This window comes from Tachysurus fulvidraco, chromosome 7 (genome assembly GCF_022655615.1).
Source record: "Tachysurus fulvidraco isolate hzauxx_2018 chromosome 7, HZAU_PFXX_2.0, whole genome shotgun sequence".
NCBI classification, from domain to species: Eukaryota; Metazoa; Chordata; class Actinopteri; order Siluriformes; family Bagridae; genus Tachysurus; species Tachysurus fulvidraco.
In genome coordinates this window covers 6800975-6819963 of record NC_062524.1, presented here as the reverse complement: position 1 = coordinate 6819963, position 18989 = coordinate 6800975, and the positions used below count along the sequence as shown (strand labels likewise).

The 18989-nt window shown below is 39.2% G+C and overlaps 1 protein-coding gene across 2 annotated transcripts in view; it reads right to left on the bottom strand.

Moving 5' to 3' along the window:
- Positions 1-5245: 5245 nt before the first annotated feature.
- The window catches only part of ldlrap1a (low density lipoprotein receptor adaptor protein 1a), a 17043-nt gene continuing 3299 nt past the window's right edge, over positions 5246-18989 (bottom strand). The window contains exons 2-10 of one of the 2 annotated variants that reach the window (XM_047815697.1): positions 14304-14446; positions 14008-14120; positions 11906-12020; positions 11253-11325; positions 11054-11089; positions 10335-10453; positions 10190-10224; positions 8595-8626; positions 5246-6483 (exon numbers count right to left, since the gene is read on the bottom strand). In XM_047815697.1, coding sequence (XP_047671653.1) covers positions 6437-6483; positions 8595-8626; positions 10190-10224; positions 10335-10453; positions 11054-11089; positions 11253-11325; positions 11906-12020; positions 14008-14120; positions 14304-14446 — 713 coding nt within the window. In that variant the 3' untranslated portion in view covers positions 5246-6436. The remainder of the gene's footprint in view (positions 6484-8594; positions 8627-10189; positions 10225-10334; positions 10454-11053; positions 11090-11252; positions 11326-11905; positions 12021-14007; positions 14121-14303; positions 14447-18989) is intronic. The other variant, XM_047815698.1, reaches the window with a different exon arrangement.

The window sequence follows — 18989 nt, the reverse complement described above, 5'->3', positions numbered from 1 at the left end:
AAGCTCTGGTTCGAATCCATTTTCGATTTATATGTTGGATGTGCCACAGAAACTGATTATTTAACATTTTATTTAGCTTTTTATGAAGTGAATGCTACTCCTGTGTCAGCGCTTTGTAACAGACAGAGGTAAAGCTGTTCATTAAGGTTTTTCAATGTGAAAGACAGAGAGACGGGTTTCTCATTAACAAGACAAGCTGCAGCTTTTTGTTTGATTATTAATTTTTTATTAATAATTAAATTGATCACTGTTTATAGCTGCTTCGGTAATGTAACATCGGCTGACTTGTTATGTTCTCTGCAACATTAAAGGTTACTCTAATTAGATAAAAAGTACCATCCTTTAATAGGTTCTTTGCTGTGTTATAAGAGATATAAAACACTTCAGCTTATGGTGGTACTGGAAAATAATTTCTTTTACGGTAATGCAAGGTGTCAGACATACTTGTTGCTGATTATTTTCCTATGACAATATGCCACGTTGTGTTTTATTCCTTCCTCGTCCATCCGAAGTGTAGTTACAGCAGTGCCTATGAAGCCTATATATATATATATATATATATATATATATATATATATATATATATATATATATATATATATATATAAATGCTTATTGTTATATTAGTGTTCATCATGCATTTTTTTTAGTAATAGTAACAATAAGGTTATGAGTTCACATCCTCTGACTCCCAGTGAGACACTGATGGACACTTGAGCAAGGTCTTGAATCTTCATCTGCTCATCCCTGTGCTTGGACTGTACACTGTTTGTAAGTAACTAATAGATCTGAATGAAAGGAAAACTACGGTAATCTCTAGTTGTTGGTGAATAAAAAATAAGGTTTAATAGGTGTTATTACACTGGATGTAGACTACAATAAATTTGTTGCAGCACTGAAAAATCCTTAATCATGCCTTTAAGGTGTTAATGATTTAAATCTACAGCTCCTGTACATAGGTTTGTGTTGTGGCTACTTCTATAGCATTCCCAACTGTGATACCAGAACGCCAAGCCTTAAAGCACTTAAAAGAGAGAGAGATGCTAATAACATAACAGAGGAATTTACATTATATTGTGTTGTAATTAAGCAGAACTGACATGGTCACATATATCATTGTCCCACATATTTACTCTGGCGCATGGGCTTCAGGATGAACGTTCGTGTGTAAACCACAGAGTCTGTGTTACTTGATGTTCATAAAACAATGCTTCATGAGGGCTAGCATGTTTCTGCTGTTCTATACAAAATTATACAATTTATATGGATTAAAAAAAAAATTACATGTCTACTTATGTACTGCCACAAAAATAATAAAGGATTCGATATTTTCAAACAAGGATAAGTTTCGTTCTTTTATATACTATAAAAATGTATGCTGTAAATATGGACCGGTGTTGGAAGCACGGTGTTGATGAGAGAGTTTAGAGAGGTCTGAGCTAACAAGAAGTTTAGGGGAAACTCAAATTGACACTCTTTAAAACCGTGGTGAGCTGAAAAACATCCCATAAAGCATAATATACCAAACCTTGAGCTGCCAGATGAGCTACAACAGCAGGAGAAAACATCAGATTCTGCAACAGAAGCATATGATCACCTGGTCACTTAAAGATTGAAAGAAATGACCAGACCCAACTATCCAGTTTTGATTGTTCAGAAACAAAAACTGTCAGGACTTCCGCTTGGACATTATGGGGCGTTTCTGTCACGTGTCTTGTCTTACTCACCGGTTTATTATTGGGCAAATTATTGTGTATTTATTTCCCCTGCATTGCGGTAAGTGTTTTGGTTCCGGTTATCGCGTGTCTTTGTTAATAAAATCAGTTTTAATTTGTTATCCCTGTATTTGGGTCTGTTTTATCCCTCTGTTTTCTGACAAAAACATAAATAATCTGGCATCTGCACAACCATATTACGTGTCAGAAAATCCCTGTTAAGAAAACTGTAGCCAGTGCCAGTGTGCTTTTTGACAGTTTTTATGTAGGCCTCCTGTCGACTTTTTCTAGCAAAGGCCCTTCACTCCTCCCACATCTCAGTCTGGAAAGGAAAATGTGAAGGAACCCAGTAAGCGCCTGGCACAGATGATACTTTTACTATGAGCAAAAATAAACATATTCTGAAAAATTTGGTAATATAGGAAATAAAAAATTTCCATTTTATTAGTGGTTAAGCAGATCAATTTGGACTCTAAACTATTGACACTTCTTTAGCTGTGTAAATTTAAATGTAGATAAATGTAAATCAATAACCATTTAATTCAATGCTTTGGTTAATCCATCTTTACAGAAATGTGCACAATGCTAGCTAACGGCAAGTCTAATGATGCTAACCAGCTAAAACTGATAGCGATGAGAGATCATAACAAAGATAAAGAGGACAATGCAACAGGACACCGAACTATCTACTTCACAGCAGCGAGTAAGTATGAGCATAATTTCACATGTTTATAGTGTTATATCTTAGCTATCAAGAAGGACCCAATGACAGGCAAGGTTAAAATGCTAACACCTGCTGTAATGAGAGTGAAAAAAAAATTAAAAATCATTCCAGTGTTGTTGTAATTAACCGACTTACCCGCAGTCACCTTGATGAACGTGCCTTTCAACCGTGAGTCGCTAAAAGGTTCATAACTTGATACTTCAGCCTATAAGGATATCTCCAGATGATTAATGATCAATAAACAAAGGTTTAGAAAACCTCTCACATGCTGCTCTTATGGAACACGAGGCTTTGTAGTGACGCACCGTCACGTTCATTCGTCTCTCAAATGCCACCCATAAGAGCTAAGCAAACATATTAGATGTTACACCACATAGTCTTTGCATGTGTTTGTGCTTACATCACCATCATCCTTGAAGCATCAATAAAATCTGCCCTTCAGCTGTAGCAGCATCAGGATCAAAGCCATCCATCTGCCTGGGACACACACAAAAGGCACGCAATTCTATTAGATTTGTAGCCTCTGACTTTCATGAGTTTCATTGTCATGATGAAAAATAGGACTCTCTGTGAAGCAAACGAGTGTGGAGCGTGCCCTTTAAGCAGGACATTTAAAACGATAGGTCACACACAGGAACTGGTAGAAATATAGGGAGAGCTAGGCTCGGCGGTCATTTTAATAGGAACAAAATAGGAAAAAATATAATCAGCCAATCATGTGGCAGCAATGTATTACAATACAATTAGACAGATACACGTCAAGAGCTTACAGTATATTAATGTTCCCATCAAACACAACAATGATATACTGTATGATCTCAGTGACATTAACCATGGCATGTTTGTTTGTGCCTGATGGGCTGGTTTGAGTATTTCAGAAACTTCTTGGCTTCTGGGATTTTCACACACAACAGACTCGACAGTACATTACAGAATGATACAAACAACATCCAGTGTGTGTGTGTGTGTGTGTGTGTGTGTGTGTGTGTGTGTGTGTGTGTGTGTGTGTGTGTGTGTGTGTGTGTGGAAATGCCCTGTTAATTAAAGAAGTCAGAGGAAAATGGATCGGTCGGTTTCAGCGCACAGGACGGATACGGTGACTCAAATAATACTCTGTACAGCCGTGATGAGCAGAAAAGTATCGCAGGATGTACCGTTCATTATTCGGCTCACATTTGGTTAGAAAAGAGTAGTTACTAAAGAAACAATAACTCATTAGCACCTATGATTTAAATGACAGCTTGCAGGACTATAGCGGCCCTGTGTTGTAAATATCTGTCAACGCCACAAAAACAAATCAGCTGACAATTTCCGTTTTGTCATTCAGGAAACGTTTACTAATAGACTATCCGTGTCTCTGGCAGTACGGTATTTGTACTTGAGTTATTTTAGTTAATAACATTACTGCATAAAAGGCAAGTCAGCCATTGAAGAATTAACTCTCAGTGCCAGTTTCAGGTCCAGATAAAAAAATGTACGCATCCGGCGTAAAACCTGTGCCAAATCAGAGACGTGGACGAGATGATCCGCTGTGGTGATGCCAAACAGGGAGCAGCCACAAGAACAACAACAACAACTAAATAAAGCTATCACACAGCAGCCTTAGCTGGTATATGACGTCTGGATGCTCCTTGTTTGTTCAGTTAAAGAGGCACTAATATATAAATATTAATGTGTAAAATAAGGTGTATGTATTTTTCTTTTGTGAATCTTTTTCTCTATCATACTTTAAACTTTACACTGTAAACTTTTACCAAAAGTACCATCACCCCAGCTCACACACACACACACACACACACACACAGGATGTGATTATTTCCTCTGCTTTTACAAGCTTTTCTGTTTCACCTGCACTTTGTATGAGCCACAAAAATAAAGCACTAACATTTTTTCATTTATGCGAAGAAGAGAGAGGGACAACCGCATTAGATGTGAGGTAACATTTTTACGAACAAAAAGAGAATGAAAGATTCTATTGACATCTATGATGAGAATGCTGGAGGCATTGCAATTGCAATTCAGAGCGTGTCTCTGTGTGTGTGTGTGTGTCTGTGTTGTGTATGTGTGTGTCTGTGTGTGTTTGCGCACGGCAAGGAGATGATAAACCTGCATCCTGCTTCTCTGCCTTTTACACGTTTTCAGATGTTTGATTGTGCGAGTCCTTTAGAGGACCGTGCGTCACTCGGTTCATCCCACACACACACCTGTGCTCATACACAGACACACACACACAGTTTGTGGACCAGTGAGCTTTGAGCTTCACCTCGACAGCTTAGACTGCCTGCATTATTTAATGTGTCTGCTGCACGGACGAAGGCTGCTACTCAGGAGACAGAGAGGACGTGCAGAGATCTCTTCGTTCTTAAAAAAATCACACAGACGAACAGATGAAGCTCATGGAAAACAAATAGAGCAACATGCAGGTTCATGGGTCATAGTCTTATCTTTGGATAGGATGGTCATACACACACACACACACACACACACACGCATGAACAAATCAAAGAGCAGAACAGTGTTCTGTGTGGGGGGGTACGTGTGTGAAACAAATGGCATGAAAATGTCAATAGTGCAGAGCTACTGCCCTCTCCTGGTCTAAAGGAAAAAAAGAGATTCAGACCTGAGCTAAAGAGATGCTCCAGTGACTTTAAACAACTCTGTATCATGCTTGAAACATATACAGTATTGTTACTGTCCATGTTCCCATTGTACTGAGAAAAAAAAAGTAAAAACAAAAAAAATCTTAATTATAATGACTCAAAAAAAAAAAAAAAAAACACTAATAATGGAAGTCTAAGGTTGGTTTACAATATGCACTTATAAAACACAAAATTAAAAACATGTTCTAAGGATGAGAGAGATGTGGGTGAAAGTCTTACCAAAGCTCTTCTATATTTTTAATAAAGTAAAAAAAAAATAATAATAATTGCACGTTTCCTCACTTTGTCGTGAGAAATCCTCTGTCCTGAGACGTTGTGGAAAAAACAGAGGAACTGCTTTATTCTGTATAATGACACTGTATACTCCTTCCATAGACTCCATAGATAAAGATTGTTCTAATATTTATGCTTAGGCTTACTTTATCTAGAGTCTCTGTCCTTTATGTAGAGATGTTGCTTTGAATGAGCTGTTACTATAGACAACGATAACATTTTCAGATGAGTACATTAATAAAAACCTGTGATGTGCATTGCAGCTAGAAGTTCCACTGTTATAGACAAAAGAATCAACTTTTAAGCGATCGGATTTGAGGATTGCTTTATGTATGAATGTAGATGGCAGTATACCGTTAAAAACTTTGGCCAATTCCCTTTAAGGTATAACAAATCATTTTTACTTAGAAAGAGTCAAGAGAAGATATAGATGAAATATTCCCATCAGCTCAGTGTAGGTGTAATGGCAAAAATAACTATGTACAGTTCACTGAGCTTCCATTTAATGAGGTCCAGATACCGCATCAGACACCTTCTACCACATCTGTTGGAAGGATCCACCACGGTAACTCGTCTGACCTAATATTATTTGAAAGGCTTTAAATGTAATCCAGTCTAAATAAATAATGAAAAAAAAGGCAGAAGTGGATTTAACCAAGTACTATATTGTTTTGGCAGGAAAGAGAGCCTGTCTGGGTCGCCCTAGTCTATACAGTAGCATTTAATAACAGACAATAAAGGTAGGAACAAAGAGGGTGTACCTAATAAACTGGCAACTCGATATATTTCTAGCTTCAGATACCGTAGCTGTGCTCATGGTACTTATTCTGAGAGCTTTACCACAGAAAAAAAGCAAATAATAAAAAAAAGGTCTAAAAAAAAAATAGATCATGTTGATTTGGTGTGAAGGAGATTTGGTGTCTCACTCTGTTCGCTGTAATTGTCCGACTTTTTGTAGTACATGAAAGATAACAGGATCAAACTCCAAACCTCTACAGATGCCTCTCAAAAAAAAAAAATAAATAAATAAATAAATAAAAGGTTGTGAATACTGCATGGTTCATTCAGCCCAGTGTCCAGGATCTGGGGGATAGTACAGGACTCGGCAAGTCTAGAGAGAGCGAGACAGACAAAAATGAGAAGTATTATTAAGAGAAATGTTACCGGCTACAGCCAGATTGTTATTTCTATTGTTACAGTAGGGCCCAAAAGAACTGTTTAAAAATGATTTATCAATTGCTTATCGCTGAACCCGTTTAAGCTGAGAGAAACAGTTATGAGAATGTAAAATGTTCTGTCTGTGAATATGTTGTTAGCACGTCGCTTGCTTCATTTTATACAACGGTGATGCAATATCTCATATACTATATATACTATACTATATACATGAAGCTAACTGCCTTCAATAACATAATAAATCAATATTAACCATGAATAATGAAATATAAGAGAAGAATGAAGTAGTTTTCTCAGACTGTATGGCTGCTACTGTTACGCGATGTTAGTCGCCAGACCACAAAGCTAATAACACACAGCTTTGAGTTCAAGTGAAGTGAAGTGAAGTTAGGAGTAAAGTGAGAGCGATATGAAACAGAAAGACTGAGGCCTTGCATGAAAGGCAAAAAGATTTTGTGAGTAAAGTGGACTTACAGCAAACTGATGAATATTATAGATGAAAATGCCTTCAGGAAATATTGAATACTGTTATAGGGAAATAATCAACAATAGGATGGTCTACTGTGAGCTGACGTGAAGCCGGGCCAAAATATAAAACTGAGATAAAGTCACGAGGCAAACTGAATATTTATTGAAAAATTAACTGCAATTAACTGATATGTAATGTTCAACCTTTTTTCATATGGAAACAACCTTTAGTTTTGCTTTAACACAGGATTTGGAACAACTCCTGAGTTCTTTCCCGAATCAACAACTCCTGAGCTAAACACTGTTACTACACAAAACACGGTTGTAGCTGCCTCTCTACATTACTACGATAGAAAAGAGGTGTTATTTGTGTAGTAACAGCGTTTAGCTCAGGAGTTATTGACTCGGGAAACTCCAACCTGTGAATATGTGGCCAACTTCCTGCTCCTTCAGTTCTCTCCAGTGTTGGAAAGCTGATCCTATATTAACACGTCCTACTTCTTGCCTTATCGTAAGCCTTTCTTCACTTACTTTCTTTGTTTTTATCCTTTTTTTGTTTGTTATCGGCCCGACTCAGTTTTCTGAAGCTCTTCTCAAAAATCTGAGACCCTACCTTTAACGACTGTCAACAGGGGCGCTTGCTGTTCGTGACTACGCGTCAATACAGTGGCAAGGCATTCTGGGATTTGTAGTATTAGCGGAGCATGCGGCTAGTCAGCTGTAATGCACATTTGATATGATCTCGCGGGCCAAATATAATTACACCCCTGTTCTAAAGAAAGCACAAACCCTCCATCCTGAAGACTTTACTGTGATCGACACTCGTGACTCTGCATAATGTTAGATAAAACCTCAGTACATCAACAGCTACTGTACATATTTTTAAACCGGTCGCTCTGCTAATCCAAGAATGATCTAAGAAGTGGAATAACGGTTACTATAGAAACGTGATTAGAATGACGGATTAACAGAAAACTTTGAGCCGTGCCGTTCTGGAAGATTTATCGTCATCTCCTGACTAATAAGATCCAAGTATTTGATGTAGAGGTGTAAATGAATGTGGGGTGTATAATGAGCGTTATGTAGTAATTCACTTCCATAAAGGAAAATGGAGTCATTAAGATTTTATGAATTCAGAAATACAGAAGAATATCCGTATGTTCGTAGTTCATCTGACCGTTAATGAAACATTAAGGATTACAACTACAGCTGAAGCCTGATTATACGACAATGGATGAATAAAACAGACAGACAAACAAACAAAAGACTAAGAGGGAAGAAAAAGAAGCTTGGAGTCAGATATCAGGTCCCTGGTTGATTGCTATGAGAGTGAGTATGTGTGTGAGATGATGAAGCACAATACGGCTAGTTAAACATTTATATTAGCTGTTATAGAAACTAAAGGAAGCTGCAAGCCTCCACAGTATCTCTGTCGTGTTCTTTAGGTAACATGAGAAAAGCTGGGCTGGAGGAAAACGTACAGAGTGATGAATATGACTAACACAAAAGGGATGGTTATAGCATGAGGAAAAGATCATACAATTAGATTATTTTAAGACTAGACCACAGTTTTATTACCTGCAGAGTACTCAAAGCTATCCAAACTGCACCTAAGGACAGAGAGAGAGAGAGAAAAAACAGGTCCTGTGGAATATATATATATACATACATACATACATACATACATACATACATACATACATACATACATACATACATACATACATACATACATACATACATACATACATACATACATACATACATATTAACATTTTGCCTTCTTACTAGTTTTCTTTAAAAAAAAAAAAATGGTACACATCTTGCAAATTCTCCCAGGGTATGCAAAATTTTAAGCACAACTGTTCATAATTTCCAGTATTCCTCAGACTGTTAACCCAATATGGCAGCAAGTACATAATGTATTTTTACTAATAAATGAACAAAGTAGACTTGAGGTCAAAACTATATGAATTCCAAAATAACTCTAAAGCTCATATTAAGTTGCTCATAAGCCCAGAAATTCATGGTTACACAATTTCACTTTCAGTTATAAGACTGAAACTACTAACAGGTGAATAACATTGATTACAAGACACCTGTGGAGATGTGAGATATTTCAGGCAGTAAGTGAACAGGCGGCTCTTGGAGTTGATATCATCTCGGGGTGTTAATGCCTTGACTATACAAAGTGGATTTGGTGGCATAAAAAGGACCTACACAATATTATATTATAATATACACAGACAGGCGGTTTTAATGTCATGGCTGATTGGTGTATAGAAGGGAAATTATTCATAATCATGGTATCCGGTGTCACCGAGATGGAGAAGGACTCCACTTTGAGTCCTCAAGGAGTTTTTCTAGATTTTGAACCTCCACTGAGATGAGGGGAACCATGTGAGGATCCCGAGGCATCCAGTTGGACTGTGCTTCATTAAGTACTCAGACATACTAACAGGAGATGAGAACTCCATGGGGTCTTTGAGGACAGACTGTCACACTGTATGTTTTCCCACCTCCAGTGTCATCCATATGAAGATGAGGTTCACTTTTGAGACTGGTTCCTCTCAAGGTTTCTTCCTTGACTATCCAATGGAGTTTTTCCTTGCCAGAGTCACCTGAGTCACCTCAGGCTTGTTCATTGGTTATAAATACAAATTTATTGGGGAAAAATACACATTTAAATATATCTAATATTAATCTTGAATTTTTGTATTATATTTATATATCTTTATGTTAACCTTTTGTTCTATGTTTATATTCTGTAAAGCTGCTTTGAGACAATGTCGATTGTTAAAAGCGCTATACAAATAAATTGGAATTTCTTTGCCACTGTTATCTCTGACTTGCTCATCAGGGATAAATTTATTCTCTAGATTTTTGTGACACTGTTCACTGTTAAAAGTGCGACATGTTAATAAAAGCTAGTAGAAAAGTATTCAGAGATCATTTCTCTTATGAAGATTCACCATCATTTACCTGAGATTTGTCTCACCCTGTGAGGTGAAAGAGTGAAGTTAGAAATCAACACGATACGGTATGTGGGTGTATACGAGCGTGTTTGTTTTCATGCTGTTTACTTCTCCAATTCGTGTCCTTCTAGCCCACATTAGAGAAGGACACAACAATGGTGTCGGAATTGAAGGTTTATGAGGTAGAACGTGTCTCACCTTGAAAAGGCTTCATCCAGACCATCATTTACCTCCTGTGAAGAAAGCCCATTAAATGTAGTTGCAACCATGTTGTCCTGTGTTTAATGTCAGGGTCGATGTGATCGGTGTGTGCGAAGTGTGTCCTGGAAAATAACATTCGTACCCAGATGATGCTGTTTTCGTTCTCTTTGTGCTTCTCCAGATGGTGCTCCAGGTTCTCAGTGTTTTCTATGTGAAGTTTGGGGCAGTCTTCAAAGTCCAACAGGTTTTCTTTAACTGACTCTAAAAAAAACATCCAAAAGCAACAAAATAAATTTCCTGCATAAAAAAAAAAAACGGGCATAAACATTTTCTCCTGATTGTGATAACTTTGATGTGCACTAATCTTGAAGATGGAGAAATCCAGCCCAAAATTTTCAGGACAATGCAATACAAAATTACAAATTCTCCCATGAACTTTAGTTCATTGTAGAAATAATGTAAATTGCTTGATGAGATGAAGAACAATATTTAGATGGCTTCAGATAAACGTTTATTAGGAGCTCTGATGGCAGTGCTTTTTTGAAATAATGTCTATCAAAGTAAAAGTAGTTAATAATATAAAATAATATAATTTAATAATATTAATTTATATATAATATAATTGAATAACATCCAGTGGCTGTAAGTGTGTGTGTGTGTGTGTGTGTGTGTGTGTGTGTGTGTGTGTGTGTGTGTGTGTGTGTGTGTGTGTGTGTGTTTGTGTGTGTGTGTGTGTGTGTGTGTGTGTGAGTGTGTGTGTGTGTGTGTGTGTGTGTGTGTGTGTGTGTGTGTTCAGTACTATTTCCACTCATATAATCACAGTCAAGGCAATTGAAGATATTTCAGGTTGAGTGTTATTACTTGTCTCTAAAACCGAACCAGACTTTTGCTCTTTCTCTGGAAATATGAGAAAGGAGAGAAATTAAACAAAAATCGTTCATCAGAATATAACAAAATACAAAATATCCGGCATAAACAAGGTGATCGATAATTGTTTTCAGAACTGAAAAGGAGCTGGTAAGCTCAGTTTATCACTCAGTTATGAAGTGTGGGGTTTTACCCTCTCTGTCGAGCTGCCAAGACTCGAAGGCCATGTTAAAGGCTTGAGCTACAGTCAGTGTCACAGCCTGAGCCTGGGAAAAAGATAAATAACCGAAAGAGAACGAGAGTTACATCAAATATAATGAGTGTATGTAAAAACATTATTTATTATTAATAATATAATATCTCAATACTAAAACAAACACTTGCAAAAATAAAAAAAAACAATAAATTATTACATTCAAATTATTACATTTTGTACCCACTTGTAAATTATATGACTATTAATTCATTCATTCATTTGTTAGATCCTTCTTTTATTTCATTTTGTTTATTTATTTATTTATTTTAAAAAAATTATTTGTGGTCACTAGCCAACTGTTATTAAAAATGACATGTTTATTGCGACACTACATACATCAACAACTCTAAAGTCTCTGAGCTGAGTTTGTGTACTGGGGGACATTTGGGGGGCTACATTTGGGGGACTGCTTAGTTTATGTTAGGACCTGCAACACGGGTGTTACGTGTGTTTAGGATAAATCGGTTCTCCTGCTTTGTTCTCCGTTCATGAATCCCTACAAGGCCAATAATATGCTCCTATTACTTGTTAAACAGAGCCCTGCATCTCTTATGCTTTCTAAGTAACAGACTCTACAGGAAGAAGCTCACCACTTTCTTCTTGGCACAGAGGAATGCATGGCACTCCAGCATCTTGTTTCTCTGGTTCTGAACGATGTAAGCAAACACTTTGTCGTGCATTTTGTCGGCTGTGCAATACGATATTCTGAATAGAAAAAAAAAAAAGGTCACGACTGAGTAATTATTACAGTTCTTTTGCCATCGGTCTACCTCGTAATGATGATGTCTACACATATATTTAAACAAATGCATCTAAATTACTTTGGGCATAATGTTGTGCATACAGTATGTATGTATCTATAAAGGAAGACTACATACAGTACAGTCATATGCAAAAGTCTAGGAACCCATGACAATTTTTGGGTGTAAATATGTAAATATTTGGGTGCTTGGATCAGCAATTTCATTTTGACTTAGCAAATAACTGAAGGACACTAAAGTAATATTTCAGTAGTGACATGAGGTTTATTGGATTAACCGAAAATGCACGATATGCATTAAAACAAAATTAGACAGGTGGATTTTGGATGAATGTATTTCGGACAATTCCTCCTGACAAAACATCTCCAGTTCAGTTACAGTAGGTTTGATGATTGCATTAGCATGGACAGCCCGCTTCATATCACCCCACAGATGTTCAGTGATATTCAGGTCTGGGAACTGGGATGGTCATTCCAGAACATTGTACTTGTTCCTCTGCATAAATGCCCCAGTAGATTTTGAGCAGTGTTTTTGGTCATTGTCTTGTTGAAATATCTTCAACTTTGTGACTGATTCATCAACATTATTCTCAAGAATCTGCTGATATTGAGTGGAATCCATGCGACCCCCAACTTTAACCAGATTCCCTGTACACCTTCACCATGTGCAAAGTGTGCTGAATTGTTAAAGGATGCACAGTGACACCATCTGCAGCAAGTTGAGGTTGTAGGTCTTTGGAGGTGGTCTGTGGGCTGTTTTTGACCGTTCTCACCATCCTTCGCCTTTGCCTCTCCAATATTTTAGGTGGTCTGCCACTTCTGGCCTTAACAAGAACTGTGCCTGTGGTTTTCCATTTCCTCATTATGTTCCTCACTGTGGACACTGACAGCTTATATCTCTGCGATAACTTTTTGTAGCCTTCCCCTAAACCTTAATGTTGAACAATCCTTGTTTTTAGGTCATTTGAGAGTACACCTGGTCACTTCATGTTTTCTGTGATCAGATAGCTATCCGATCGTAAAAAGACCAGGTGTAAATGCCCTCCGAAACGTTTTCGAGACGGATATAAATCCGATCGTTCAAACCACTTCAGGAGGTGGTCTGGGGACGCATTTCAGATGAAACTGGACGGGTGTAAATGAATGTGGTTGTTCAAGCCGCATACGTCAGCGCTATACTCCTCCCAAATGGAAGTACATCACTCGCACGTGATCTTTCACCCAGGCGTCTCATTGGGTCTTAAAATGCACTGCTGCCGCCAGCGAAAACGCAGCAACCAGCAAATGCTGTTTTTTGTAGCATAACGATCGTAACAAGTTTTTTGTCTCCTTTTTGATTGCATTACCACAGAAATGAGGTAAAATATATTTGCATTTTGGGCGGGAGTAGAAAGATCGGATTGATATCCGATTCGCCAAGACGCATTTATGTTCCCTAATGTAAATGGAACAGTTTTAACAAATCAGATAGCTATCAGATCAGAGAAAACACATGAAGTGACCAGGTGTAAAAAGGCCCAAAGAGACCAACAACTTGCAATTGACCACCTTAAATACCTTTTCTCATGATTGGATATACCTGTCTATGAAGTTCAAGGCTTAATGAGCCACCAAAATAATTGTGTGTTCCAATTAATCAGTGCTAAGTAATTACAGGTATTCAAATCAACAAAATGGCAAAGGTGCCCAAATTTACGCACCTGTCTAATTTCGTTTTGATGCATATTGCACATTTTCTGTTAATCCAATAAACCTCATGTCACTACTGAAATATTACTGTGTCCTTCAGTTATTTGATAGATCAAAACGAATATGCTGATCCAAACACCCAAATATTTATAAATGAAAATCGTGGAGATTGTCAGGGGTTCCTAAACTTTTGCATACGACTGTATTCTCTTGTGCTGAACAAGGAGAATTGGTGACATATACCTGTAAATAGAGGTGCGCTCTATTAGCTGATTGGACACACGGTCATAAATGAGCATTTCCTGAGGTGAGACTGTAAGTGCCACCTTAAGGAGCTTCTTGCCCCTAGCTTTAGCCTGGGAATAAACAGATTTCCATAGAGGAAAATTGGTACGCAGAAAAATGAAAGAGTAACCATTTTTAAACACAATCAGCTTTCCAGAACATAAGAAATATTGCAATAAGTAAAAAAAACAAAACAAAAAAAAGCTTAAGAACGATAACACTGAATGGAAATGACGAAAGAAAGCGAATAGCACCGTTGCAATGATCCTTTTGATGGCTGCAGCTGACACGTCTTCACCTTTGGGCTGGTCAACAAGAGTCATTCCCATGTGCCTGAGGTTGAAGGTCATGCCGTCCACAAGCGTCTCCCTCGTGTCCGTCCAGTTCTCTGGAAGCTCTGGGAAAAAAAAGTGAGGTACAATCTTGTGAACCAGAGCTTGAGTCTGAGAGCAATATAAAAGGTCAACATTTGAGGAAAGCTAGATAACGTTCCTTGAAGTTCCTTGAAATTTCTTGCTTATCCCCCAAAAGCTCTGTTCACAAGGCTAAGGGTTAAAATACAAAAAAAAAAAAAAAAACATCTAAAGACCAGCGTCCGTATTCGTAAAGATTCTAAGAACGATCTGAGAGCTCCTAATTTAACTTACAAATTTCTAACTAGGAAATTTAACTTAAGAGTGATTCATGACTCAGTGATTCGAGTAGGGATGTCATTTCTGTGCTGTGTCAGAGATGTTATCGCATCACTATGAGCAACTCTTTGGACAAAGAATTTTGATGAGTACGGTCCCAGATCTCCAAAGATGGACCTCAAGACCGAATCTAAGTCTCTGGGTTTATGATCTATGGAACATGTGGATGGATCATAACATGACCTTGTTCAGGAGACTGCAGATAAATTGTCTTTACACATTAGTGCAGTAACGAGATAAAATATAAATCAACAGAAATCAATAAAGGCAATTCAAAGGGCCAGAATTACTGAAGGTTTGCATGTGTTTGGGTGAAAAACCCAACAAACATGGCAATACACTCACAAACAACAGTCCAATATGTATCTCGACGATTTGACAGTTATCCCTTGAGCCAGGGGTTATGTTAGCCGTGGGTGGGAGGGATGTCGCGCTTACTCTCATGTGTCAATCATAGTGACGCTAGGCAATCTTGGCCATTTCTGCCAATTGAGAACAGAATTAAGAAAAAAGAATAATCCTTTATTAAATTCAGGCTCAGTTTTGAAAAAAAAAAGGAACAGAAAGTCTGTAAACTTCATGGGTTTGCTGTAACAGAGTAAAATAAGTAAGATATGCAGGCAGATGTAAAATGTGTGTGACAAGAACCAGGCATCACTTAAAGAAGAAAGACTTGCGAGTGTGCTGTTAGAGGATAATAATCTGTGACAGGGTGATGAGATGCAGCCCAGCAATAAACAGAGTTACACCGAGAAGCGTTACATTCTTTCTACCGCAGCAATCTTCCAATGATTACAACGATCTAGTCACTACAATAGATTATGAAACACCGAAGAAACTGATGTAACACACTTATAACGATGCACAGCGATTTCTTTCAGCTTGGAATTTCTTTCAGCTGGAGCTTCAAACTTCTTAAATGAAAGTAAATAAGACTTTTAATACTGTGCTTATTGTAGAAAAGCTTATTTTTTTCTAACTTTGTCATGGTGGCTCACTGTGATTTCAGTCCATTAATGCTTTTCTATACAGTGCTCTATATACACTATATAGCCAAGAGGTAAACAGATACTTGATCATCGTACTGTCATGTCTTCATGCTACATCCATGGACAATAACACAGAGTTATTCCCCCTGTTATAATAATAAGTGCTACCCTCTTTAGCGAAGGATAATCCACTAGATGTTGGAGCGTGGCTGTGAGGATTTGTGTTCATTTAGCTCCAAGAGCATTAGTGAGAAGGTCTGGGGTTCAGTTGGTGTTTCAGTTCATCCTGTTCAGTGGGGTTGAGTCTTCATGGAGCTTTCTTTGTGCACAGGGGCAATGTCAAGTCAAGTCAAGAGTCAAGAGTCAAGAAGCTTTTTATTGTCATTTCAACCATATATAGCTGTTGCAGTACACAGTGAAATGAGACAACGTTTCTCCAGGATCAAGGTGCTACATAAAACAAAGACAGGGCTAAGGACATGTAAGTAGTCTTAGCCACATAAAGTGCAACTGTGCAACCTGGTGCAAACAGTGCAGGACAAGACAAGCAAGACAGTGCAGGACAAAAGACAGTGCAGGACAAAAAACAGTGCAGACATTAAGTTACAAGACAATACAAAAAGTACAAAAAATGCAATACACAAAAGACAATACACAGTAACAGAAACAGCGCCGACCGACCAGTGTAAATACTGAATGTTCAAACAGTATTTTGTGCAGTAAAAGAATGAACAGCAGCAGGTTCTTAGCAGCAGGTCCTTTGGATTATATATGGAGTTGTGCAAAAAACAGCAGATGACTGAGATATTGTCCAATATGTGCAAAAACAGCAGAAAAGTGTGCAAAACAGTGTGTGTGTTTTGTGAGGGTCTGTGCAGTCCATACAGATGATATGTGTGTATGTTGTGCTCAGTATAGTACAGTTCGGTTATTGAGAAGTCTGATGGCTTGTGGGAAGAAACTGTTACGCAGTCTGGTCGTGAGGGCCCGAATGCTTCGGTACCTTTTTCCAGACGGCAGGAGGGTGAAGAGTGTGTGTGAGGGGTGTGTGGGGTCATCCACAATGCTGTTGCCTTTGCGGACGCAGCGTGTGGTGTAAGTGTCCATGATAGAGGGAAGAGAGACCCCAATGATCTTCTCCGCTGTCCTCACTATCCGCTGCAGGGTTTTGCGATCCGAGATCGTACAGTTCCCAAACCAGACAGTGATGCAGCTGCTCAGGATGCTCTCAATGGTCCCTCTGTAGAACATGGTCAGGGTTGGGGGAGGGAGATGTGCCTTTCTCAGCCTTCGGAGGAAGTAGAGACGCTGCTGGGCTTTCTTGGTGATGGCGCTGGTGTTGAGTGACCAGGTGAGGTTCTCCGCTAGATGAACACCCAGAAATTTGGTGCTCTTGACGATCTCTACAGATGATCCGTCGATGTTCAGCGGAGAGTGGTCGCTCTGTGCTTTCCTGAAGTCCACAACCATCTCTTTAGTTTTGTCCACATTCAGAGAAAGGTTGTTGGCTCTACACCAGGCAGTTAGTTGTTGCACCTCCTCCCTGTATGCTGACTCGTCGTTCTTGTTGATGAGACCCACCACGGTCGTGTCATCGGCGAACTTAATAATATGATTCGATCTGTGCATTGCTGCACAGTCGTGAGTCAGCAGAGTGAACAGCAGTGGACTGAGCACGCAGCCTTGAGGAGCTCCAGTGTTCAGTGTGGTGGTGCTGGAGATGCTGTTCCCGATCCGGACTGACTGAGGTCTCCCAGTCAGGAAGTCCAGGATCCAGTTGCAGAGGGAGGTGTTTAGTCCCAGCAGGCTCAGCTTCCCAATCAGGTGCTGAGGGATGATTGTATTGAATGCTGAACTAAAGTCTATGAACAGCATTCGTACATAAGTGTCCTTATTGTCCAGATGGGTGAGGGCTAAGTGGAGGGCTGTGGTAATGGCATCGTCTGTGGAGCGGTTTGGACGATACGCGAACTGTAGGGGGTCAAGTGAGGGTGGTAGCTGGGTCTTGATGTGCCTCATGACGAGCTTCTCGAAGCACTTCATAACTATGGGTGTGAGTGCAACGGGACGATAGTCATTGAGGCAAGACACTGTAGACTTCTTTGGGACAGGAACGATGGTGGTAGTTTTGAGGCACGTAGGAACAACGGCGCTGCTCAGGGAAATGTTGAAGATGTCCGTAAAGACATCCGCTAGCTGTTCCGCACATTCTCTGAGCACCCTGCCAGGAATGTTGTCTGGTCCAGCAGCCTTCCGTGGGTTAACTCTGCATAGAGATCTCCTCACGTCGGCCGTGGATAGACAGAGTACCTGGTCGTCGGGACGAGGGATGGTCTTCCTTGGCGTAACGTTGTTCTGTACCTCGAACCGAGCGTAGAACTCGTTCAACGCGTCTGGGAGGGAGGCGTCGCTATCACAAGCAGGTGAAGCTGTCTTGTAGTTTGTGATCGCCTGTATGCCCTGCCACATGCGCCGGGTGTCTCCGCTGTGCGCCGGGTGTCTCCGCTGTAATGTCAAGCTGGAACAGTGTTTGTGTCAGCGGCGTGGGGATAAAACAGACCCGAATGCAGGATAGCGTAAAATAAAACAAGGTTTATTAACTAAAAACATGAAACATTGACAAGAACGAAAACTAAACCAGACATGACATCAGACAACAACAGAGGATTCCGCACTGCTTAAGGCAACGTGGCTCGACTGAATACTAATCACAATTAGACACATGAGGAACAGGTGTGCAGAGGCGGTGAGGAAGAGACAAAGGCAGGGCAGACACGTGACACAAAACAAACAAAAGCACGTGGCCAAAGTCCGGGCTGAGTCCTGACAGTTTGAGCCGTACTTTAAGAGTAATTATAATTATTATTTTATAGTATAAAGAGATATTCTAGATAGTCGTGTAGTAGATGGTTTAATTTTGTAGTGACAGTTTGTGGACACGTGTGGTCAGGTGTGCATAAACTTTTGGCCATATAGTGTAGAACAGGCTTTGTATTAAACAGTGGTCAAGTCAGTCAGGAAGCGATTTCAGACACAGCAATAGTGGATCTGTGGTTGGAGTTCACTCAGTTTAGTTCTACTACACAACTGCCTGGAATGAAGCACCTCTGGGATTGGTCATATATAAAAAAAACTAAAAATGACTTCAGGCACATTGCACTGAAGTGGTGAACTGCCAATCATGGCAACATAGCCGTTCAAGTGTGTTTGTCACTGGAGGACATATTGCAGAACAAAAGCCAATTTCCATCTACCATGG